Source organism: Sinohyriopsis cumingii, chromosome 17, assembly GCF_028554795.1.
Source record: "Sinohyriopsis cumingii isolate HCF-2022 chromosome 17, ASM2855479v2, whole genome shotgun sequence".
NCBI classification, from domain to species: Eukaryota; Metazoa; Mollusca; class Bivalvia; order Unionida; family Unionidae; genus Sinohyriopsis; species Sinohyriopsis cumingii.
In genome coordinates this window covers 22,772,469-22,798,385 of record NC_142977.1, presented here as the reverse complement: position 1 = coordinate 22,798,385, position 25,917 = coordinate 22,772,469, and the positions used below count along the sequence as shown (strand labels likewise).

The window sequence follows — 25,917 nt, the reverse complement described above, 5'->3', positions numbered from 1 at the left end:
TAGCCAATATATTGCATTTATGGAAATTGTGTGGGTTTGCTCGTTATGCATCTGTATGTGCATTGTACAAAATATATGCTCTTTTCAGTTTGTATATTGGATTTACAATGAGATCAGCTGAGTGCACCACCGCCGGAGCAATTTAAGTGGAACGGTAAGATGTGGTTCTTTGTTTAGCTGTATGAGTTTGTTTAGCTGTATGAGTAGAGATTCTTTTTTTTTCTTCTCAAAGTTTTGCTTCACATCGACCATTTTTTTATAACGTGTTTATGTCAAAAGGCATTATATATGTATTATGATTATTTGCAATTTTCATTCAATATACATCAATCGAAATAATTACCTTCGGAATCAATATCTGATTATTGAAATGAAATCATATTTATTGTAAAACGTATTTGGAATGTACGACACCGAGCCCAGTTCAGGTCAGTCGACAATGGTTGGGGGTTGGGGTTGGAGCCTAAACAAGTGCCGCAAATTACTGTTCCCCCATCCCCTTTTTATTCTTACACCCAGTATAATGGGAATTTACTGGAGGGATAGCATGGGGTATGAGCTTTGAGGATGAAGCCCCTAAACCAATAACTTGACAAGATCAATAATCATCTGGCTTGATTCGTGTCCCTTAATAAACAGTTTGCAATTGTTTAAAATCCTAAGGCTTAACTGATGGCCATACAATTCTGGCTTCAAGTAGGACCAATACCACGACGCATGCGTTGTGCATCAAGGCCTTTTATCCAACTCGAACCTACGAAGTTGGAGGGGATAATTGTTACTATACATTTTGCAGAATTTGTGAAGACTGTACATGCTGATTAAAAGGAACACATTCAAAGTACAAATTGTCAAGCTTCCAGGAGGCATGTTGCTCAGTAAAAATATAGTTTTTATGCCCAAAAAGAGCATGTGAAATCTGACCAATAGACGACCGCACATCTGATCATGAAATACACTAATGGACAGGGTGGAAATTTATTTTAGCTGGTCATGCTCAGTGTTTGATTTTCCAGATAAATGCAGTGCCGTGTTAGCTAACTGGGAAAAGGAAGTGGGTCAAGGCTGAATTCTACGTGACACTTTTTGGAGGAACTGTTGGACCAGATGAGGAATCCTACATTTAAATGGATGCAGTGATTGCCAGGAGAGTAATAACAGATGTAGTAGTGGTAGCTGAAAAAGCAGATTGCCCCAAAGGATATATCGTGGTATCTCTCTCTCTTGTTATGTATATTTAGTTTGATTGTTTGTTTTTTTTTATTTTATTTTATTACATGCTATTGTATGATGGACTTGACCTTTGTCCAAAACAGAGTTCATTTCTGCTTGACCCAATTGACTTTTTTAAATTAATTTTTTGTCAACAACTATTACATATCTAAATTATTCCCTATGTTTATGGGCTTAATATCAGGATCTTTATTATTAGATGATGTAAATATGTTGATTTGGGTCAGGGTTTTGGACCTTCCTAAGTGAATTTTACAGGTTATGGTTTTGATTTTGTAAAGATCAGGATCATTCTAGAAGGTTATTTTCCATTAGGTAATTTTTTTTTATAGTAAATGCTAATTGTGACCAGAGGTCACGTAGAGAACTATATAATCTTATGTTTGCGAGAACTTAGTCATTTGTGCGTTAACATCTAGTAATTTTTAAGTTGCATTGTATGTTGTGACCAGGAGTTTTGGACTGGAATATTTTTTTTTGTTCAAATTATTGAATTCAAGTGATTATTTTCTCTGGAAATACAAATGTGCTCTGATAAAATTCTTGGATAAAGACATTCACTGGAATTTATACTGATGTCGTACCGGGAATTATATTACTGAAATTCAACAAAAGACTTGATACATCAACATTCTAATACCTATAACAGACAAATCATCGCCTTTCAGTTTTGAGATTTCTTCGAGACTTTTACTAAATTTTACTCAGAACTTTAAATTACTAGGACTAGTGTCTGTAATTCTTGGTATATCTTGGGACTTAATTCGCAATACCGTAAGTTCATTTTTTTTCTTCTCATTTTCACTTTGCATTCTAGGGAAATAAATTCTTTGTTAAATTTTACAAAGCTTGTTTGTCTTTCACTCTTTTCTGGTACTTATTTTAAGAGCATATACTCGTAACTATATATATATATATATATATATATATATATATATATATATATATATATATATATATATATATATATATATATATATATATATATATTCGTAACAGAATCTCTAAAACCACTTATGATGACCATCTGCAAGAGGAACTAAACTGTTCTGTCCCTTCACTGGGGCTCCTTTGTAAAAGTCGTCAAATATACAAAAACTGGAAGAACAAGAGATTTCAAATAGATTTTGACCAATCTTTGTACATATACATGCATTCATTTAAGGATATGTTATATGTCACGTACGTGTGTAACGAATTTATGAGTCACCTGGGTCACCACCATAGATAGGGAAACGTGTAATAAAATGTGTGTTGTTGCCATGGCGAGCTATGGTGGTCTTTCTTATTGTAATTGATGGGGGGGGGGGGGGGGAATGAGAAGGATTACCGTACTGCTCATGTATTTATTAAGTATGCCAGATTGATTTTTTTCAGAGAAGAAAATGGATGAATGGGTACCATTAGTTATTTTTTGTAAATAAATCATATAACCATTTCATGCTACTACTTACACGATACATTCTGTGTCGAAAATAATAATCTTTATTTCAATAAAACCATTTAATTTTTTTCGCCTTCCCAAAAAACAAATTTTACAAATTAAGGCAATGACGTTACTTCCTAGTCATATTTCTTGTGCTGGTTGTGAAACTTAAATCCGAAAGAACTATATCCAAATTAATGATATTGATGGCGGAACAAAGACAGTTTCTTCATGGGCTGATATATTTGATGCAAAATTCGAAAACCAACTTACGGCTTTTATTAGACACACACACACGATAGTGCAATTCGTTGATGATGCTAAAATGAAACAGCAACACGGAAAGAAAAGCTGAGTTAATTTTTAAAAACAACTAACAATGTATATCATTCTGTAAAGTTGAAAACCTAAATGTCTAACACTAGCCATGTGAATTGAACCATGTTGAGAGCACTCTTCTTACAGGTTCATTCAAATGATGACAGACAAATACCAAGAACTTACGCCATCCCTTACCACCCGAAACACTGCATCTGTACATTCAAAGAAAAGGATAAAAAAGATCCAAAGATCTGTCTCAATATCAGAAAAGGCGACACTGTGAAAAATGTGTCTAGGACATGAAAACTTTGCTGACCTGTCTTAAACTGTCTGACCTCTTGAAATACAAAGAAAAGACGATATTGAACGTGTACCTGTCATCTTCGAGTTTCATCCATATTGCCTTAATTCAAAACGACTGTTTCTACAATCTTCTTGTCCAATAAGCCTGTCGTAACCCTTGGAAACTAAATACTTTAAGAAACACGTTTTTAAAGTTAAACTGACGTCGCTCACAAACAAAACAGTTAATGATATTCCCAAATCAAGTAGAAACAAAAAGATGCAAAATATACCAATACATGAAGAAAACCAGTAAATGAGAAAGTTAAAACTAAAAGCAGAATGTTCATTGTAGTAGGTAAACCAAAAATCCGAAATCCTTGGTTCCAGTGCCTTGCCATATTAACAATTTTGCAGGACCAACTGAGGCCACGAAATAATATTCAACAATACAGGTATAAATGAAACGGGTTTATTAATTACTGTTTTTAGCAAAGAATGTTGCTGTACTACCACTCCCAAAGTGGCAACTTTTAGAATTTTACTGGAACTTTAGAGTTAGTCACAAAAGTCTGGAAGCTGAGGGCTGTCAGTTACATAGTTGGTTGCTACACCATGGATTTTTGATGCTGCAGTTGGGATATGCGGGATACTTGCAGCTGAAGCCACGGGATTTTCAGATGTACCACTCTATAAACATTTTATATTTTTAAACATTTCATCCAAGCGAAGTTGTTTCTTGTGTTTTGATCTTTCCCCGTGTAACTTTTCATGCATCAAATAAAAATTAATTAGCGATAGTTCCGTCACGAAGGTACGTTGCTCTACTTGGATTAATTAACTTGTCAATAGTAAGTCTTTCAGCTACATCTGTTTCATATTCATCACTGTTATCTTCATCATTTTCATTGTTTTTAACATGATTCATAACAGTGTCTATAATTTCAGAATCAGTACGGTGATAAACAACAGGTTTTTCTTCGTCGACATTCATACACTTAGCCAGATTTTCTTCATTTAGCTTACTTGCTATATCCCTGGCAACAGGTCATGTAATGCTCTTCGCATAATCAAGCAACTCATGAACAACTTCTTCCTCCTTTGGTACATTAAATCCTGTGAAAGCATTGTCAACACTTTCATCAGGTGAATTTTCAAACATCGATGCAGGCCACAACTTATCCCAGCCTTTCTTTAGTGTTGACGCTTGTACCTTCTCCCAGCCACGAGCAAAAAAAACCACAGCACGTCTTTCCTGTTGAATTCTTTAATAAATGTTTGTACAGATATGCCAGCATTAACCACATCTAACATACGTTGCATGAAAAGTGAGTGATACTTAGCCTTCATCGATCGCAGTATTCCTTGGTCTTGGGGTTGGATAAGTGATATAGTTTGGTGATAAATACACTGTATAAACATTTTTCTTACACAGGAGTTCAGCTTTGGGGTGAGCTGAACAGTTTTCCAGAATAAGTATAATTTGGTAGTTTTCCAGTAGATCAAAAGATGTACAGTATGATCTGGCTTCAGGCACAAAAAATTTCAAACCATTCTAACATAATTACGATGGTAATCCAGCCATTTTTATTAGCACGGTAAAATTTTAACATCTTTCAAGGCCCTTGGGCATTTACTTGTTCCTATCACCCGTGGTTTACATATGTGCGTGACTGCTGCGCTTGAGCATCTTAAGATGGTAACCCTATCCTTAGACTGTTTGAATCCTGTAAGACATTCTTCGTCCTCCGTTGTTAGCATCCTTCTAGGTGTGCATCGCCAATATAATGCAGTTTCATCTGCATTACACACCTGCTCAGAAATGAAGTGCTCATCAACTGCAAGCTTCTTAAATTCGTCCACATACTCGACAGCTTTCACCGTGGTCTGCGGACCGTTTTTATCCACACACTTTATGTATAGAAATTCCATGACGCTTCTTGAACCTTTGAAGCTATCCATCACTATAGTCACAATCATGTTCTAATTTAAGTTCATTATGAACCAACTGAGCCTGGTCCATTACCATCCTGCCCCGCCAAGTCCACTCCTTCACTCCGACATTGTCAAAACCATTCCATCATCACTCGGTCATGCTCAGTACTCTTACCATCTTTCACAGTGTTTCTAATGTTCATTCGCTTCTTGGAATCACTGTCTGAATAGAATTTCAATATTGTATCCCTCCGCTTCTTTAAATCGTAAACAGTTGATGAACCAATTCCATATGTGTGTCACAAAGCTTTCGCACGTAAACGCCACGGACTTGTTTTTTTTTTCAACAGTTCTACTTTATCTTGTATCGATATTGACTGGTGTCTACGCTTGACACCACCACTGACACTTGCATCTTTCTTAGAAGCCATAGCTAGGGTTAAATAAGTAAGTAAAATAAGCTAAGAATCGAACAAAATACAAGTATCACCACCAAGAATTGCAGTGTAAACAACCCAAGTGAGTGCGCGCCCAGTAAATTAATTTGGTGGTGTCGGGAATTTCGAGTGCCGACCCGTAATTTTGTCCGGACTAAAAGAGGTGCCCGACCATCCGCTGCCAAAAAATCGGTGGTTTACCTGTACTATAAAAGAGCAAAAATAGAGCTGTGATTTATATCATCACGTGCAGTACATATAATATAAAGTCAGAAAACCTCAGTAAAAGATTTAATCTTCCCTTATGTGACTATAGATGACTCCAGACTGGATGAGTCGTCTAACGGAACACTTCGCTTCCCCTGGCCAAACCATCAGTGACATTGTCGTAACCGGAACTGTTCACGAGCTGAAATAAATTAGAAAACTATAGACCTACTGGAGTGCTCTGCTAGAGACACTCAAAACAAACGGTTTGAACAAAGAGGAATCGGTGATTTATTTTATGCAGATATGCAGTCATGAAATATTTACCAACGCAATATGAAGTATTTACAATGGCCATATGAATCATTTACCCTGTGATGTATTTACCATGGGCCTTATGAAGTATTTACCATGGCCACATGAAGTATTTACCATAGTCATATGACGTATTTACCATGGCCATATGAAGTATTTACCATGGCCATATGAAGTATTTACCATGGCCTTATGAAGTATTTACCATGGCCACATGAAGTATTTACCATGGCCACATGAATTATTTACCATGGCCTTATGAAATATTTACCATGGCCTTATGAAGTATTTACCATGGCCTTATGAAGTATTTACCATAGTCATATGAAGTATTTACCATGGTCATATGAAGTATTTACCATGGCCATATGAAGTATTTACCATGACATTATGAAGTATTTACCATGACATTATGAAGTATTTACCATGGCCACATGAATTATTTACCATGGCCACATGAAATATTTACCATGGCCTTATGAAATATTTACCATGGCCTTATGAAGTATTTACCAATGTCATATGAAGTATTTACCATGGTCATATGAAGTATTTACCATGGTCATATGAAGTATTTACCATGGTCATATGAAGTATTTACCATGGTCATGAAGTATTTACCATGGCCATATGAAGTATTTACCATGGCCATATGAAGTATTTACCATGGCCATATGAAGTATTTACCATGGCCATATGAAGTATTTACCATGGCCATATGAAGTATTTACCATGGCCATATGAAGTATTTACCATGGCCTTATGAAGTATTTACCATGGCCTTATGAAGTATTTACCATGACCTTATGAAGTATTTACCATGACCTTATGAAGTATTTACCATGGTAATATGAAGTATTTACCATGGTAATATGAAGTATTTACCATGGTAATATGAAATATTTGCCATGGCCACATGAAGTATCTACCATGGCCACCTCTCACTATGATTATGTAATGCATCATAAGTGTAACCCAGAGAGACAAATATCCGTAATAGTTTGCTATATACATAAACGTGACTCAATATAAACATACAGTCATTGGGAGGAGGAGGGGCATTTTTTAAATTTTCATTTCTTTTCGTAATTAAGAAAAATTTCGTATACCAGATCTAATTTTTAATTTTTTGTTGCCATCTTCGATTTAGGAGTGCAATTTCTTGTTTGAGGATGGGTTTTTTTTCGGGTCTTTTTTATAGATTGAGTAGCTTCTTTTATTTGGTTTCTTTCATTTCATGGAAAGTTCCAGCTGCAAAGAGTTCTTCGAGATTACTGACAAGCTAATGTCAAGGAACAAATGTACTTTCAACTACCTTCTTTCTAGTTGACCTTCCGGACCTGTTTGCAAATTTCTTCCGTGACAAAGTACAAACCATTAGAGATAAGCTTGACAACACAATTTCAGTTGACTCGTCGTCACCATACTGGATTTAGTACGTACAATCCTGATGAAGAGTGCACCAAAGTCATGTGAACTTGATCCAATTCCAACATCACTGCTGCTTGAGTGCTTAGATCCAGTACTGCCTTCACTAACTGATGTTATTAATACCTCTCTCTCATCAGGGGAATTCCAATCATTTTTCAAAACCGCCATCTTAAAGCCTCTGCTGAAGAAACCAACACTCGACCATAACGATTTAAAGAACTACCGCCCGGTTTATAATCTCCCATTCATATAAAAATTCTTAGAAAAGGTTGTTCTATCCCAACTTGTATCTCATCTGAATTCAAACAGTCTTTTTAGCAATGTACAATCTGCATATCGCCCTTGCCACAGTACTGAAACTACTCTTCTGAAAGTAGTCAATGACATTCTCTCTGCTTTGGATATCGGAAAGATTACAGTCCTCACCCTCCATTATTTGTCTGCAGCATTTGACACAATAGACCATGATATATTCCTTCACCGTTTCCAGCATGTATTTGTCATTCATGATACAGCCTTACTGTGGTTCAAGTCCTACTTGGTCAACAGGACACAACTTGTGTCTGCAAATGGAATACATTCCAGCCCAGTTAATCTATGTTTGTGGTGTTAATACATTCCAGCCCCGTTAATCTATGTTTGTGGTGTTCCACAGGGGTCTGTTATTGGACCTGTTCTCTTCGTTCTATACACTCAGCCGCTCTCAAGTGTCATACATCATCATCCAGTATCTCACCAATTGTACGCTGATGACACTCAAATATACAAATCTAGCCACCCAACTGATGTTGATGATACCATCCAAGGTGTGCATTTCTGATATGAAATCATGGATGACATGTAACAAGCTACAGATGAATGATGATAAAACTGAGGCCATTCTGATCGCAACACGAAGACTTTCTCAGTCACATCCTTTACCTCAAAGAATAAATATCAGTAACACCAACATTAAATTCACACGGTCAGTACGAAACCTAGGTGTACCTCTGGACAGTACTCTCACGTTGCACCAACATGTCATGAACATATGCAAGGCTGCATATCTATAGCTGAGACGCATCAGCTCCATTCGCAAATATCTTTCAGTTGATGCCACTAAAATGCTTGTATGTTCATTCAAGACTGGACTATTGTAACTCAATTCTGTCTGGTTCATCTCAATATCTACTTCAGAAACTTCAAAAAGTTCAAAACACAGCTGCTCGGATCACACTTAAAGTACTACGATCAGAGCACACCTCCCCGCTGCTCTGTACCCTACACTGGCTATCCATTCGATCCAGAATCAAACACAACATTTGTTCTCTGTGCTACGTTTCAATGACGGACTCTGTTCCTTCATACCTATTGAACCTCACCATGTGTACACACCAGCAAGATACTTACGCTCCTCTTCTGACAATCGTATACTCATTATTCCCACTACGAAAACGAAGTCATGTGGACAACGGTATTTTGCATACCAAGACTCAGCAACGTGGAATGAATTACCCACTGAACTTAGACACAAAGAGACAGTGATCACATTCAAGAGTGCTGTTAAAACTCACTTATTTCGTCTGCAAGAACAAGTTTAAAGACCTAATAATGTTCCCTACCTTAAATATATATAGCATGTTTTTATGTTTTCTAATTTCATGGTGTTTGTTTTCTGTAATAATATCAATATGTATGTTTTTATGTTATAGGTGCTGTCTAATGTTGTAAGGCGCTTAGAGCATCTAAAGATTAGGCGCTGTACAAAGTCCTCATTATTGTTATTATTATTATTATTATTATTATTATTATTATTATTATTTCTGTGGAACTAATCAGAAAATATGCACTGTTTTACGTCTTACGCAAGACATTCATCTGGGATGGTGTGCGTATCCTCAATACTTGTGTCATTCCGTTCAGTGGTTGAGGAAAAGGAGGAATGTTTGACGGACGACGTCACCACAGATGGCTTAAGAAGGCATGGGAATTAGTTACTGCTTCTGAAGAAAAACATGTTTTCCTGTGCCATATTTTGTTCTTCAAGTCTTGCCGAACGTTTAAATTACACGGGAACATTTGCCGGTCCCCATTCATTGCATAGTCTGTTAAAACACAGGAGAGTTGGCCACAGAAAAAGAAAGTGTAACCATTTTACTACATGTATTAATTTAATTTTTCTATTTCGTAAATTATTGCGCAACAACCAGATGATGTTTCATCTGTATGCACAAGTGGAAGAAACCGTTTTGAATGTGTAATAAATAATTCCGATCAAGTACAGCTAGGTATGAACCATGAAATTACCAGTCATTTAGGGTCGATGAAAAGAAATTCATCTGTTGATCTGTCGCCTCCTTCCAGTCTTATAATACATTGATTTTATAATGCGTGAACTTTGTGTTGTCGGATTGAAAAGTGAGGTATTATACAAACTATTCTTATACTGTTTTTTTATTTATTCTCAACTGCCAATCATGCGCAAGAAATCATGTATCACTTTTCTGACGGTGTTGCCGTTGCTGTTGGTGTTGTCGTTAAAGTTTGGGGTCCTTTTGGTGTCGTGTTCAGATTCTCTGAAAATTGTTGGAAGTAGTTTCGAAACTTGATGAGTATTTTTATCATGGAAGGTACTGCTTATCACAGGTAAATGTAGGTTAGAATGACCTTGTTCGTTTGCAACATGTCTTGGCGGAACATGTAAGATATAACCTTCTAATCAATTTTAAAAGGATACAATTAGGTAGAGTTTTAAAATATCAACCGAGTTATAATTATGCTGTTTTCTTTCCTTGTACCTTTCCTATTTATCACTGATTGAAGGACCCTTAGGCCCTAAAGTTGTCACATATATTTTACAATCTAACATGGGACTCCGTGTGGCCTACTGGTCTAGGACGCTTGCCTTTACATATCACAGGCATATTTAGGTTACAATGACCTAATTTTAATTCTATGGTGACCTTGTTGTTAATTTCGAACATGGCTTTGCGGAGTATGCGAGACATCACATTCTAAACATTTTTATATTGTGAGAATATATGTTATATACTGTACATAGTTTTAAACGATAAAATCACGTTTTGAAAATATCCGAATTTAACTTGGGACTGCGTGTGGCCGAATGGTCTAACGAGCCCGCCTTTACAGATCACTGAAATCTCATCTCTGTCCGCGTGGGTTCGAGTCTTGGGCCGACAAACTGAGTAGCTTGCCAGTAGCTCCCCCTGGGTCAGTGGTTCTTCCTAGGGTTATCCCTTGTTCTTCCATCAGCTATAAAGGCAACCACAACAATCTAACATACATATGTATATGCTTGAATGTATAGATATATCACCGAATAGAAAGTCAAACAGACAAGAAAATAAAGACGTGTATGGTCAGTATTTCTTATTTTGTCACCAGGTACCCACAAAGCAGAGTCTGAATGACAGCGCAGTGAATGAAAGCAGCTTTGAAATCAAGAGTGGTCTTAGAGGTTCTTCAAGACAGCAGCGCTATATATGTATGGCCTACGGATTGGAAGACCTGGTGAATTTTCAATTCTGTTTTTATGTTGTGTGTGTAATTCAGGTTCGTTTTTTTTTTGGGGGGGGGCGGGTAAAGTAATCGTTGGATTTTGACAACATAACACTATTGCAACATTTGTGCAGCACAGGCAATGGTTTTCAACGTTAAGTCGGAAGTTAAGACACATGGTTTGAGCTAAAATGGGTCGCATTACCATTATTCCACATTCACGAAGATCATTCAAATTGGCAATATCTTCTTAAATAAAAATATGCATAAAAAAAAAAACATTCATAAATGGATTAATCCAGCCAACTCCCTTACTGACCGTTGAACAATAACAGTGAATAATTGTTGTTACCCAAGACATAATTAGAATGTAACGGCCATGCATGGGATTTACATGTCAGGTCATTATCGGAAACGGACGACGGTGACATAAGACATAACACTATTTGGGTAACGTTTGACCTCTCTCATGACCTTACGTTTTGGGAGAATTGCTGACTTTACTCGGGTCCACAACTGTGTGTTCCTTTAAACTGTTTTTCATATACGTATCAATGCATTTTCATGTAATTTTCTTGGCCTTGTTTAGGATGAAGAAGTACTTACAGATCTTAAGATATTGGGCACTTACGAGAAAGTTCCTGCTCCACGAGAATATACACTCCTCCACAAAACACGTGATACTGGTATGTATTTTCTTTTCTATGCATGTAAGCCTCAGATAAAACTGTGTACCTCGACATACCTGCTATATTGTTGCTGTGTTTTATATTATTCGAATTAGTTCGTTCAATTTCCTCTATTACTCATTTTTAATGAAGAGGTAATAATGACTGATAAATTTTGAGAGAGAGAGAGAGAGAGACGCTTCAACGTATCCAGTTTGAACAAGAGGTTCGCCGAAATTCTGCATTTATTAGTATGGCCCATGGACAAGTGGAATTTGTCAGGATATACAGTGAAGAAAAGGGTAAGAGTTGAAAATATATTTTCAAAGTTCTATAATGCCACATACTCTCAAATCATCATTTCGCATGTTTCCTCTTGTACGATGTTTAAAACACGTTTTAACCATTTTATAGACTCTTTAACCAAATTTCTTTTTTTAATCATCGTGTATTAGCTTCATATCTGTAGTGTCTTTGTTTCCTTTTCAATTACATACGAGAGGTTGCGAACATCAGTACTGATATAACGCATAAGTTAAGATGATACTTAATTAGACAAGCTCGTGAAAATTGTCCGCACGTATACGGCCATTTATATACATTTAATGACTACATGCATTGCTCACATGCTTTCATATCCAAGTTCTTTGTTGAATTCAATACACTTTTTTTGTCACAAAATGTCTTGGCTGAGAAATATGACGTCGTGTGATATTTTTGTTCATTTAATTTTTTTTAATATTATCCATACATTCCAACAAGATGAAGATGCTCTACAAGACAAACAGATGTATCTACACTGGAAGAAAATACGTGGATATGAATGGGTAATAGACACCTTGGTTATATGTCCCTCTACAGTATCACAAGGAAAGCGAAGAAGAGAGGACAGCGGATCATATATACGAATAGGGTAATAATTCACACACTTATTCCAAGTAACCTTAACCTACGCTGACATCGTCTGCTTGAACTGTGAGATAATTTATTTAAAGAAAGACGACGAAAAAGAAAGAAAGAAAAATAAAATGAGTGAAAGAAAGATAAATAGGTATGTACATTTATAATGACATGCTGGTAGGTTGGCAGTTGGTTATATATATATATATATATATATATATATATATATATATATATATATATATATATATATATAACGGTAGCAAATTCAACAAATAAGTTATTTCCTTAAAATACAAAGTACAAATTTAAAAGGAATTACCATATTGTGACTTAAATTCCAAACAGTCCAAAACGTTCTATCACCAGTCTTAATGAATAAAGTTCTAATTAAATTCCAGTGGTATTCTAAATAAGATCCATTGAATGTGTTGAGGTACCTGTAGTTTCGAATATGGTAATGTGCCAAATGCCATGAAGTGTGATGAGGTTCAAACAGTCTTTTGATATATCACAAACATAAAATTCAAATATTTTCTTGTCTGAAATCACTGTAATTCCAAATTAACGTTCCAGTGTTAGAATATTTTAGGTGAGCACTTTGTATTTCCAGTGAATACTAATCTGAATAAATAATTCCACCCAAATCAAAACCTGAACACAACAATATGAATTATTTTGTTTATGGTGCTATCACAAGAATGAATAAGTTTTCAAGTAAACAAGATACAGTATAAAACACTAAGATGCAAAAGTAGCCAGGATATAGGTCTGAAGTTCATTTCTAGACAAATCTAAGTTGTAAGCAGATAAAATCTGTTACCAATTTTATAATAAAGAAAATGGTAACATCAGGCAGACCAGGTTTGAATGGGTGATTCCAATTTCCGAGACCCACACCACCCAAAAACATGTCTACCTTTATTAATAATGATCCTAATATTGAACCCACGCTCATAGAGAAATATAAACTATACATACATACATATAAAAAACAAAGAAATACATTTTGTGATTTTAATGCACATAATGCAATATTCTCCAGTAGGTCATCTAAAAAAAGACTGTGAAAATATTATCTGTTACGATTCTGAGGTCTTAAACTTAGTAACAGTAAAAGTAGAGTCATCAAGTTTAGTAAAATTAAACAAATTAATTCTCAAAGTTATAAAATGAAAATTTTAGAGGAACTTACAGCATTGTGAATTAAATCATGAATAATCCTAAAATGTTCACAAGTCCAATATAAAGCACTCTGAATGAATTCTTGGTATTGAATTTACCAGTAGCCTTGAATGTACTTAAGTGCCAACATTATTGATATATGGCAATGTCATTGTCCATAATGTTTTTGAATTAATTTGCAATAACCATAAATATTATTTAGTCCAAACAGTCATATGACCACTTTGTAATTCCAATAAATAATTCTAATAAATGATTCGTCTCAAATTAACTCTATCACATCATTAAATACTTCTGCAGATTAAAACAGTAATAGTGAATAATTGTTCACTTCTTCCTCCTTGTACAAAACCCCACAGCTTTGGTGTGACTCTTTGTGGTAATAGATTCCTGCGTGACTTAATTTGCAATACTCAATCATACCAATGGAAAATTATCCCGAACTGTAAACAGGTTCATTATCTAGGCTGGGTTTAGAACTAAAATCCAAATAAACAACCTATTTGTAGTTTGAATTATCTTAACATATAATATATAACCATGTACAAAAAGTAGCTATATAATATGTCGTTTTTAAATGGTCATTACAATCAACAATAATGGACAAAGGTTAAACAAAAAATATAGAGGTACATATCCTAATTCAGAATGAACATTTCAGGAATAACATACACAATGTCCAATAAACACAATAAAATATCATATAGTCCGCTGTATGAGATCAAATGACAGTATTAATTCTTCCCTAATCATTTACATTTCCTTTCAGGAAGATTTCTGATAGCATGGCGTTGTACTGCAAAAAGAAATTCATTTATCAAGGTAACATTTCAGGTTATTCATGACATAATTGTAGCTTTATTTGTGTTATATTTCACATAATACAAGTTGGTAGACACTTTGACAGAAAACTTTTCAACTCATGAAGTGACATTGCAGAAAATGCAAAGACCTTGGCTTAGGTGATATCATCATCATCATCATCATCATCATCATATATATATATATAAAAGCTCAAACTCATGTCCATTGAATAAAACCTGTGAGAAACTCATTGAAAAATACACTATGGCCCTTGCTGCACGCAATATCATCTGAAATCAACTTGTATCATCAATCTCATACCAACTGAACGATCGCGTGGCTCATTTATATCATCTAGTTAATTCAAAGAGTGATTGTCTATGTTCAGAACTCCTTAAATATGATGTATGTATGTAGTAGTGCTTATGGTACCTCAGCACAAAAGTTGCTATCTGTTCCAAAAATGTAAATATGAAATTGCAATTCCGATGTAATACTAGTATTTAAAGCCCAACCCACCTCACACCACCCTGAAACATATTTAAAACAAAGTATGTATTAAGTGTTCTCCAATATATGTAAACATTATGCACGAGAGACAAAATAGTCCTGGTAAGGTGGGCTTTCTCATAAAATACTCGCCCAAAAGTGTGTGTGTGTATGTGTATGACTTGGATTTTTGACATAGCTTTAACAGTTTTGCAGTCATATAGCTATGGTATCTGCAGTGTGGCAGTTTATAGTGATGTCTAGCACTGCAGTATGTTACCGCAGACATGTAGCATGATGTCCCACCCAGTCACATTATCCTGACACCAGGTGACCAGTCCTAACACTTACCTCTTAATGCTGCGCATATAAAAAGGCAGCTGTTTGTACCATTTGTATAAGTCTTTGGTACGATTCAGCTGGGGCTCGAACCCACGACCTCCAGTATCCAAAACAGATGCTCTAACCAGGCCACCGGTGTGGTCCCCAAAAGTGTAAAGAACACAGTGACTAAAATCAGTCTTCCTCTACCACAGTCAATAAATATTTGCTATTAGTTAACAACTGTGAGAGGAAATTTAGCAACGTATAATGTCGAGACAATTGAGTAGACCAGAGAAATATAACGCACATCTTGATCCAAGTTTTGAAACTACAAAATAAAATGAAAAGGAGAACAACTATTGAGAGCAACTTTTCCATGTATTTCTCAGATTCAGTCTTAAATCTTGTTTTAACAAAAAACTAAATAATAAAGATGTGTTTGAATTATCTTCCCTATCAGCTTCTAAGGCAATGTCTTGTACAGAAGCTTGCACTATGCCAGCAGAAGAACCTATTGCCAGCGAGTGTCCAACAGACAAAGACCCTATGAGGCATGACACATTTCTGAGTGACAAAATGATGACAGAGCACACTGCAGGTAAAATATGAGAGAATATGGTGTAAAGTGGGGTTGGGTGTGGTATTACCTAATTGGGCGACATGGTAGGGTTTTATTCCAGATGTCAACGAAAACGGATTTTAAAAAAAGAGTTTATATGCACTGAAAGCTGTCAACAGAGGTCACGATAGGAAAAGGCAAAACTTGCCGTTGTAAACACGTGATCTCTATATACGGGCTCACTAATGCCATGCACCGAATATCATCACAGACTTAATATCATCACCAATCGGAGTTTGTTTTATGCACCATGATGAAACAACTGATTCTTTCATTGGCCAAAGTTGCTCAGCTCTCCGAAATTAATAGATAGTTGGCTTATGTGTGTAGCTCTGGATAGATCAGAAATGCAAAGAAGCTATACATATGTGTATATATATATAATTTCTTCTTATCCACTGACTTGTTGCAAATTATGAATGTAGTCTGTCATTAGTACATAGCCCTCTTTTACAAGGATGTCAAAATGCGGACTTGAGTGAAGACATTTAAATAGTTCAGTATCTGTTTGTGATACTGAAATATTGACCATTACCCAGATTAACCGTGCAACATTGAATGGTCAGATGAATATGAACTGGTGGATAATTACTGTAGGGTGTAGGGCATTAAGAGGTTCTTATGAATAGCACATTTTTTTAAAATTTAAGGCCGAGAATGTATGGAAGAAATAAACAGAATAGATATGGTCCGATTTAGCAATCCAACTGATAAACTAAAGATGGATTCAAAAATTACCAGACACGAACTCTATATCCAAGCTTCAGTAAACAAAATACAATGATCTCATTGACTGAGACTCATTCAACCTGCCAAACATATTAATCTAAAACAAAAAGCAAAGTCAATGACATAACAGCCTAATGGTAGTGAACTGTGAAATTCAGTTTTGGAGAAATTAAGTTTCAGGGTGGAGTTGTAGTTGTTGTAAATCAAAACACAAACACACACACACACACAATATATATATATATATATATATATATATATATATATATATATATATATATATATATATATATATATATATATATATATATATATATATATATATAAACACATTATAAAAATATAAATGCTCTTACGTGTTTAATAATATCAATTATCACATAGTACATTTTACATATAGTGTTTGCAGTACAATATTTTTTTATATGACAGCATGTTAACATACCACATTATGTGATTCTGATTGGACCAATAATTATCCCATGAAATTCTTGTGCAGTATTCTCTTTACTGACTGGCTGTGATCATGTGAAAATGTTCCTTACCCCGCATTCTGGAACTTTTGGTGTTACTCTTGCTATATTTTAGCAGTCATTTTATGAATAGGTTGCCCAAATGAAATTGGGAAGAATGTCATGTCTTTCTCAATATGGCCAGTAAAAACAAGAACAACAAATAAAACTAAGGGTATTGGTCAGTTGACATCAGGCATGTGAGAAGGGGTGGGCGATGTAACTGTAACATGGAATCCACGCTGTATACAAGAGTGGTTAAAATGTTAACTTTTAGGAGTAAATAAACTCACCTGTGTTCACAGAAAAATGTGAACGTGAACCTTTCTCCCAAATGACAGAATGTATTCCAACCACAGCATTTTTTCACTGTAAAAAATCTCAAACAATCTAATGTTTCTTATAATGTGATGCGATTCCGACTCTAAATAAAATTTGTCAATGTCTTCTGTTGTCTAATGTATCAAAACTATTAATTCAAATATCCGGTCACAAAAATATTACAGTAAATCTGTCATTTCTGCATCCAGCAGTCAACCCTTCACATGAACTTGTATGCTTAGTAGTGAAACTGACACACATTGACTGTAAATATTGATCGTCTAACCCAGAGGTGGGCAAACTACGGCCCGCGGGCCGCATGCGGCCCGCTAAGGGCTTTCTTGCGGCCTAGTAACAAATGTCATCATTCGCACTGACTCTGTTTATGTTACTTTGTTTATCAAATAAATGTGTTTCTTTTGAAGTTTAAGTTTAAGTTTTCAAATATTAACAACTGAAAATTAATTAGATGTTATTTAGAAAAACCTTTTGTTTTTGCTGTTTCAAATATTAATTATTTTACTTAATGAACTATGCGGCCCGCGACAAGGTGTAAATTTGTGTATGCGGCACTTGTACTGGAAAGTTTGCCCACCTCTGTCTAACCTAACTTGAGTCAAACTATGTGACATCATATGGAACTGCCATAGACATTCTGTGTTGAAAAGGATATTGCCCGAGTCATACGGACATCATATGGAACTGCCATAGACATTCTGTGTTGAAAAAGGATATTGCCCGAGTCATATGGACATCATATGGAACTGCCATAGACATTCTGTGTTGAAAAAGGATATTGCCCGAGTCATATGGACATCATATGGAACTGCCATAGACATTCTGTGTTGAAAAAGGATATTGCCCGAGTCATATGGACATCATATGGAACTGCCATAGACATTGTGTTGAAAAAGGATATTGCCTGAGTCATATATTCTATTTATTCAGAACGACAGTTGCTCTTGGAATTATAAATTGTAAAAATAAAATCTGCTTTTAAATGTTACTGGCTATAGAATTGCAAAATGTGAGGGTTGTTATGGTTGGGGTGGGGTGTTCCCAATATTTTATTTGAATTATTATAGAAGTTCCACCCAGGCTTGTTTGTTGGTTGGAAGTTAAATTAGTGAAAGATAGATGTAAAGCTCCAAGCCCCCAGTCAGCAATGCCGATGATTAAATGACTGAATGTACAAAACAAGTGAAATTCAATAAATAACAATTTAATAACAATTCAATAATCAATTGAGTCAAATTTTCGAGGTACTCTCCTTCCTCTCGACCCTGAAATAGCCTATTGTATCACTTGATTAGTAGTGTGAGATAGATTTCCACCTGTGCTTGTATTCTTCTCATCTGTGTATTTTTTCACCTATTCCTCCCAATTCCTTCTCCTCTTCCTCCCGACTTTCTCCAAACTCCTTCTCTTCCTCGACTTCTCTATACTTCTTCTCCTCCTCAACTCCTTTTCCTCATCCTCCACCTTCTGTATATCTTCTCTCCACTGACTAGACTTTGGTCAACTCTGACTGTTCTGCTGTCTCACTTCCAGGACTCAACTGAACCAGAAATTCTTTCCCCTAAAATGCTTCTGTGGAAACACATGGACGGTACAATACATTTCCTTAGCCCTCTCATCTCGCACTACACACAGCCTATCATCAGATAACAGCTGTCAAATTTCTTCAACCACACATTCATTCACATCGAAATACTCATACATTCTTGTATGGTAAAACAATGTCATAATTAAAGCTCAGTATCAATTACTTCTCATACATATATCAATAAATTGCATCACATCAGTACATATTCCTAAGACCATTATATTAAACAATGTCACAATAATCATACGCATTTCGTTATATTACAACACATACAAAGTATACAAATATTCAAGTAGCCATGCTCTGATATATTCATATGTCCATAGTAACTAATCGTGCACACATCAACCATTTTCCAAACTCACGATTCAAGCATGTTTAAATTATATCGTAACACATTAATAAATGTACTGGTTTACTACGAAGTAATCTAATAGCGAATTACAAATTACTTCCGACCACAAGCTACCAATCTACATAATTCTCTATGTAATATTCAAGCCCCTTTCTTAAATACGCATGTAAATGAAACACTACAAAGGTCATTCTACATGCTAAATGGTGCTAGTAATTAAGTATACATAGTACAAAATAATTCCAATTATGATGCTGTAATATTCTGCAAAAATTGAGCACATAACTTACTGACCATTTCGAAGCTTTGTCTTTCCTTAGAATCTTCTAAGTTTTACCGCCAAATTACGAGTGGCGTCGTTCTTTGAATAACCCTATTGATTAAGCAATCTGTTAAGGCAAATACAAATTTTTTTCTCACAGAGTTCTGAAAGTTATAATTCAGATCTAAATTGTTATCACATCCTCTATTCAATTCCGATTGGATATCGCTGTGAACCAATCCAATCAAACTAGCGGACAATGTCTTCTCGCTGTCTGTCCATGTGGGGACGGATGAGAATACACCCCGTTCACCCTGCGGGTTTCCTCTGATCTCTGAACAAACCTTTAACATGTATGTGTGATACGGCAAGCCTTTGTCCAGTTGGCATGATCTATCGCCAGTGTCGATTCTAGATCGCGCTCTCTGGCGGGTTACGGTAACCATGCGTAAGAGATTAACTTGAGCCCATGGCAACATTTAGACATCAAACACATGGCCGCAGCAATTATGCATGTCTTAATACATGGAGTTAGCAAACGTGACACAGAAATTTGATAAGTCTGAGTCCGAGTCGGAATTAATAAAAGTATTTCTTCTTTCTCTCTAAACCATTTCGATTACAATAAAAACTATGTGATAAACGGAATCTCAACTTAAATGGGTAATGATTTAGCATTAAATTAATGAAAGTCGTTGAATAATGCCAAGATCTTATGAGCCTTGGTTTCATAAATTTGATATTAAATCATTACCTGTTTGAAATCCTCTTTCTCATCAGCTGTATGATGAAACTGTTAGAAGTGGTAGCAATAGAATTTGAATTGTATAACAATAATATAATGAGATTTTTTCTTCCCCTATGTAAATACTGGATGTATTTCACCATGCGGCACAAAAAGAAACTTGCTCCTTTAACAAGTGTCGAAGGATAATAAGGATATATTTTTCACATGTGAAAATAAAGTAATGAAAAAGAAACATGAAAATTATTTCATTTTCTATTTTAACACTTAAGTATGTAATAAAAGCATATTTTTGTGCCTTTGTCATGCTTACAAAGCATATATACCATTTTTACAGGTTATTTTGGTTTTGATTATCCGTTTCATAAAATTAGGTATTTCTGTAACAGCATCTATTTATACTGCAGTGTCTATTTGGCAAGATTCAACAGTGCTGTTGACGACTACAGCTGACAAAAGCAGAACTGCGACAGTCCGAGATTCAGAAAGCGATATTCATTTATTCCTTTAACGTTGTTGATGATGTTGAGGGGTTTAATGCCATTTTTCAGCACACAATAGGCTATGCATGCCGGCCAGTATTAATGGTGGAGGAAGAACCCAGGAAAATCCTGGGAAGAACCACCAACCCACGAGAAGCTACTGGCAAACTTTCTCACACACCCACATTTGCCGAATCCTAGACTCGAACCCACGCAGACAGAGGTGAGATGGCAGTGATCCGTAAAGGAGAGCGCTTTAGACCACTTGGGGCCCCCTATTCCTTTAATGGACAGGACTATTTGTCATAAAGAGTATGGGACATGTGACAGACACATGGAGAAGATTATTGCAAAAAGTTATTTCTATCCGGCAAAAAATATATATATATATATATATATATATATATATATATACAATGTTCAATGAGATTATAAAATAATAAATAATGCCCACAGCTGAATGCGGACAAAAATTTAACATATTGCAGCTGGCCAAACATGAAACCCAGTAAAAGATTTTAATGAATGAGTAATTTATAGCTTTGGTTTCCACATTTGTCTTTAATACTTAGTACAAGGAAATCATTGAAAGCACACTCTGAAAGTGATATATTTCTGTGTTAAATCACTTAGAGTACTGGTATGTCTGCTAAACCTAATTTGATGTCTTAATACATTGTTAAAACAGGAAAGATTGACTGTCAGACAACTTTGCCAAAAGACGAAGCTAGAAATGTATATCACAGTTTTTCTGACCCAACAGATGATACCAGACATGATGAGCCTGGCAAATATCTCTCTCTCTCTCTCTCTCTCTCTTTCTCTCTCTCTCTCGTGTAAATGATCAAATTCATGCATGGATATAAAAATAGGCTGGTTGGACCTTACATTTTGAATGATGAACAATAACTGGAAATACAGTATCAATAGTATCAATATTACTGTTATTAGACCTGAGGCAGAGAGTTTAATTTTGAATACTATTTGATGTATCATTTTTGAAATTATACTAAACTTCTTAGTTATCGATCTATGTACATATTCTTATATGCAAAGATTTTGACACTGTCCTAGTCGTATCCTTATAATAATGAAGGGCTACATTAATGAAACTGCAACACCAAAGGCATATCATCATAAACAATATGGGTCCAGACCAAAAATGTATATATCAATAATTAATCTGATATGTATCCAGAAAATTCTAAATCAAATTCTTCTATTAGAAGAATATTAATCCAGAAATTTGTGTTGTTATGTACTACTCAGATGAGACTAAATGGCAAGAAATTCGACGAAGGAGCAAAAAAGAGAGGAGGGTATTAAAAAGTTCATCTGATTCAGTATTGACCATCTTTGGAGTGAAAGAAGAGGGAAAAGGTCCGTCTGTACATCTTTTCTTCTATGTTTGTGTGCACTCCATCCCACCCACACAACACATCGCGCACCAATACACATTTACCTTAAAAACAACAAAGTACATTTCATGAAAGAATCTAAAAATATAAACATAGGGATCACAAGTTTCATTTTCCTTTGAAATGTTGTGATCTAGGTGTCAGCCATTTCAAAATGATTGAATAAGATTTCCATTCCTGTTACTTTATTTCCTAATGATCTGTGTAGTATTAGAACTACACAGATGTATTTTCCTCTTTGTTTTATTTTTCTGATTCTTTAAGGAATTTCATTACAGTGTGATCCATTTCTCACATTTCACAACCAGTTTCCGTTTGGTTTGATGTTTTCATGCTACTAGGTTGTTTCTCTTTGCCCCATTTTCTTTTAAATTTCCTATATCGTCTTTGTTATCTCCACCTACCTTGCATGATTTTAGACTTGGAAAGGTCTTTTGTTGCTATATTTTCCACTCCAGAGTTTGTGACCTGAAAACTCTTAAAACATTCAACTCCAGCTTAGGCTCATGGTCACAAAGTTAAACTCTTGTGTTCCGTAAACTCTATGGGTCCTGTTGAAACTATTGTGTCCTGTAAACTCTTGTTAGGCTCACAGTAGCCGATTTTAATTCTGCATATATATGAAAATGATAAATTTCAAATTTAAAATTACATTATGTAGACATCTTTGTCTAGAGACGATTTTGTATTTAATCTTGCTGTATTATGTTATGTTTAATGGAAACATCTTGTTTGCTTCTGAAACAGGGAAGTCAAGGAAGAAGGAGGAAAAGAAAAAGGGACCCGAACAATCCAGCTGTTCTGTGGAGACTACTATTTCTCAAAAGAAGCCTACAGAAGGTATAACTTATGTACAAGAAAACTGTTAATTAAAGCAAGCCAGTATTCAATCAATTGATATGTTCAGTCTTGAACAGATTTCACAGACTGTATGATAAGTGTTACTGAGAGAGCCCAAACTCAGTCTGTACATAAGTACCAGCATGACAGTGAAGCCGGGTGACATTTATGATGAATACAGGATGACGATTTACAATGGCTAGACGATTATTGAGGATTTCCGAACTTCATCAGACAATCAGGATGAATACTTGGACTTTGTACTAGATGACTTAAGTGACACTGATAGGGTACTGTGAATCAAATAAATATGGACTAACTTTCATGGTTTATTTGTAAGACGTGTGTAATTAACATATAGAATATTGTGAATTGGGTCATACTCTGTTTATACTGGTTATGACCTACAGTTGAATTCATGGATTTGATTAGAACAAATTGTAAGTTGCCAATTTATTTATGACATTTTCCACTCAGTATTACAATTGTATTTGACACAAGTTTTGTCATTGTGTGTCCTATCTATCTGTCCAGTTTTTACTTGGTTTTCTTCCCCAGGTGTAACTCTGATTCACTAACAGAAAGCCCGTTTTATGGTTCTGGTCTGCATACACCCCGACTCATAAGAGGGTCAAAGAGAAATTGGCTTTATTTCTTGAGTCTATGCATAATTTCTGTCAATGATATTGGGTAACAAAGGTCTTTATTCATTTCATTGATGCCATAAAACCTGTGGTAAACTGGTCACATCATTATGAGTTAAGCTAAAGGTAAATGCCAGAGACTTGTAATTTAAAAATACAAGATAACTTGCATCTTATATTTTATCTCTTGTTCTCTTTGCAGATTCCATATCTATGCTCAGCATTAGTGAGAGTCCCATGCAGGTGACAAGGTGTACCATTATTAAAGCACCTCCACTTCCACGAGGAAAAACCTATCATGTGTTCTTCTCTTTTCGAAACTCTCGAAATGACAAGGACTGGGTTAGGGGGATCATCGAGAAGTTAGAGTCACCACCTCACTGTTATTCGTGTTGCTTTGCTGATAGAGATTTTATACCTGGAGAAACCATCATAAATAATATCGAAATGGCAGTCAAGCAATCAGTACGGGTTGCAGTCGTGTTGACCAAGGAATACATCGAGAGCTATTGGTGTAAATATGAGACAAATGTCATACGAGAGCCAGGTAGCAAAGCTTGCATCATACCACTGCAGCTGATCAATTGTATAATTCCCCCGGCTTTGAAAGATTTGAGCTTTATTCCAGTATCAAAAGACAACAATAGGTGGTGGGAAACCTTACTAAGAGCTTTAAAGGGAAAAATTCCATACCTTCCGCATACAAAGTCAGACCACATTTTCCTGTTCCATGGTAGTTTAAAAAAAGATGTGGAAAGAATCGAAAACCTAAGGTCTGCTTTAGAAACATGTGCCTGTAGTTTTCGATGCATATCAAGTGGACGGGACTTTGTGTATGGCAGTACAGTCCGAGATAATGTGCATATGTGTGCAAAAAAGGCTACCATAACAGTATTTGCACTGTCAAGGAACTTCCCTAAAGAAAAGTGGTTACATCACTGGCAGGAATTAAGTCAGAAAGGATTCAAGCTTTTCCCACTGATGTTTGACCATTTTGACATACCTGAAGAGTTGCAAGACATTGTAATCTTTGATGCCACCAGTGAGCAAAACATTTGGCTCCCTAGATTGATTGATAATTTGATAATCGAATAAATGAAAAGAAATCACTGTATTAAAATGTTTTGACTTTTTCATCAGCAAGAATAGCGCCCAACTATTGTTTTGGGGAAACTGTACGATATCTACATTTGAAGCAAAAATTTATCTGAAGCTCACAAGTTTTAACAAAAGAAGAGTGAGATTCATTATTGAAGTTTTCTGTGTTGGTCGAAATAAAAAAATCATATGCCTACGGTTTTGCAGACCCCATGTTTATCAGATTGTCTTGCTCTGTATGTTTACTTATGCATCTTTTCTATGTCCTGCGATTGACATGTGTGTATATAGTTCTTCTCATGTCAGTCTGTCCGTTCATTTGTCTGCATCATTTTCGTTGAATATGCCTCTTGACAATTTCCAAACCCTGCCACCACACTTTGACTTTCACTAAATATAGCATTTAGGTGACTGTTTTGCAACCCTTTTCCACCAAAAATGGGGCAGTGTGATCTACATTGCATGCTTCAGTGTCTTTGGTTACCTTCTGCATTAGGTTTCTTATGCATATATGGCTGCAGGGTCAAAGAACTTAGTGGATGGACAACACTCCCACAGCTTGCTTTAGTTACTTTCATTAAAGAACCAGCTTAATATTTTACTATAATCAGCATTGCATACGATTTTAATGTTGTTTACACCGTATCAAGTATATAGGTTCTGGAACATCATTACTCGCTATTATTAATGCAAAATGATGATATCAGATACAGCTTAAAACAGTAAATGACATGCATCAACATTCAATCAATATATATATATATATATATATATATATATATACACACACACACACACACGTGTACTGCTTTTAGTGCATTACAGTATACA

At 35.5% G+C, this 25,917-nt stretch overlaps 1 protein-coding gene across 3 annotated transcripts; it reads left to right on the top strand.

Moving 5' to 3' along the window:
* Positions 1-25,282, top strand: LOC149777924 (uncharacterized). Of its 3 annotated transcripts, XM_089939036.1 has the most exons (11): positions 1-154; positions 1,017-1,211; positions 10,972-11,097; positions 11,675-11,771; positions 12,516-12,666; positions 14,608-14,660; positions 15,916-16,053; positions 21,775-21,873; positions 22,356-22,466; positions 23,252-23,344; positions 24,191-25,282. In XM_089939036.1, exons 2-11 carry the CDS (start codon positions 1,128-1,130, stop codon positions 25,081-25,083), a joined length of 1,845 nt encoding a protein of 614 aa, XP_089795162.1. In that variant the 5' UTR covers positions 1-154; positions 1,017-1,127; the 3' UTR covers positions 25,084-25,282. The 3 variants fall into 3 exon arrangements, with proteins under 3 accessions (XP_089795162.1, XP_089795163.1, XP_089795164.1); XM_089939037.1 differs by lacking the exon at positions 15,916-16,053; XM_089939038.1 differs by lacking the exons at positions 1-154; positions 1,017-1,211; positions 10,972-11,097; positions 11,675-11,771 and adding an exon at positions 11,778-12,055.
* The last annotated feature ends 635 nt before the right edge of the window (positions 25,283-25,917 follow it).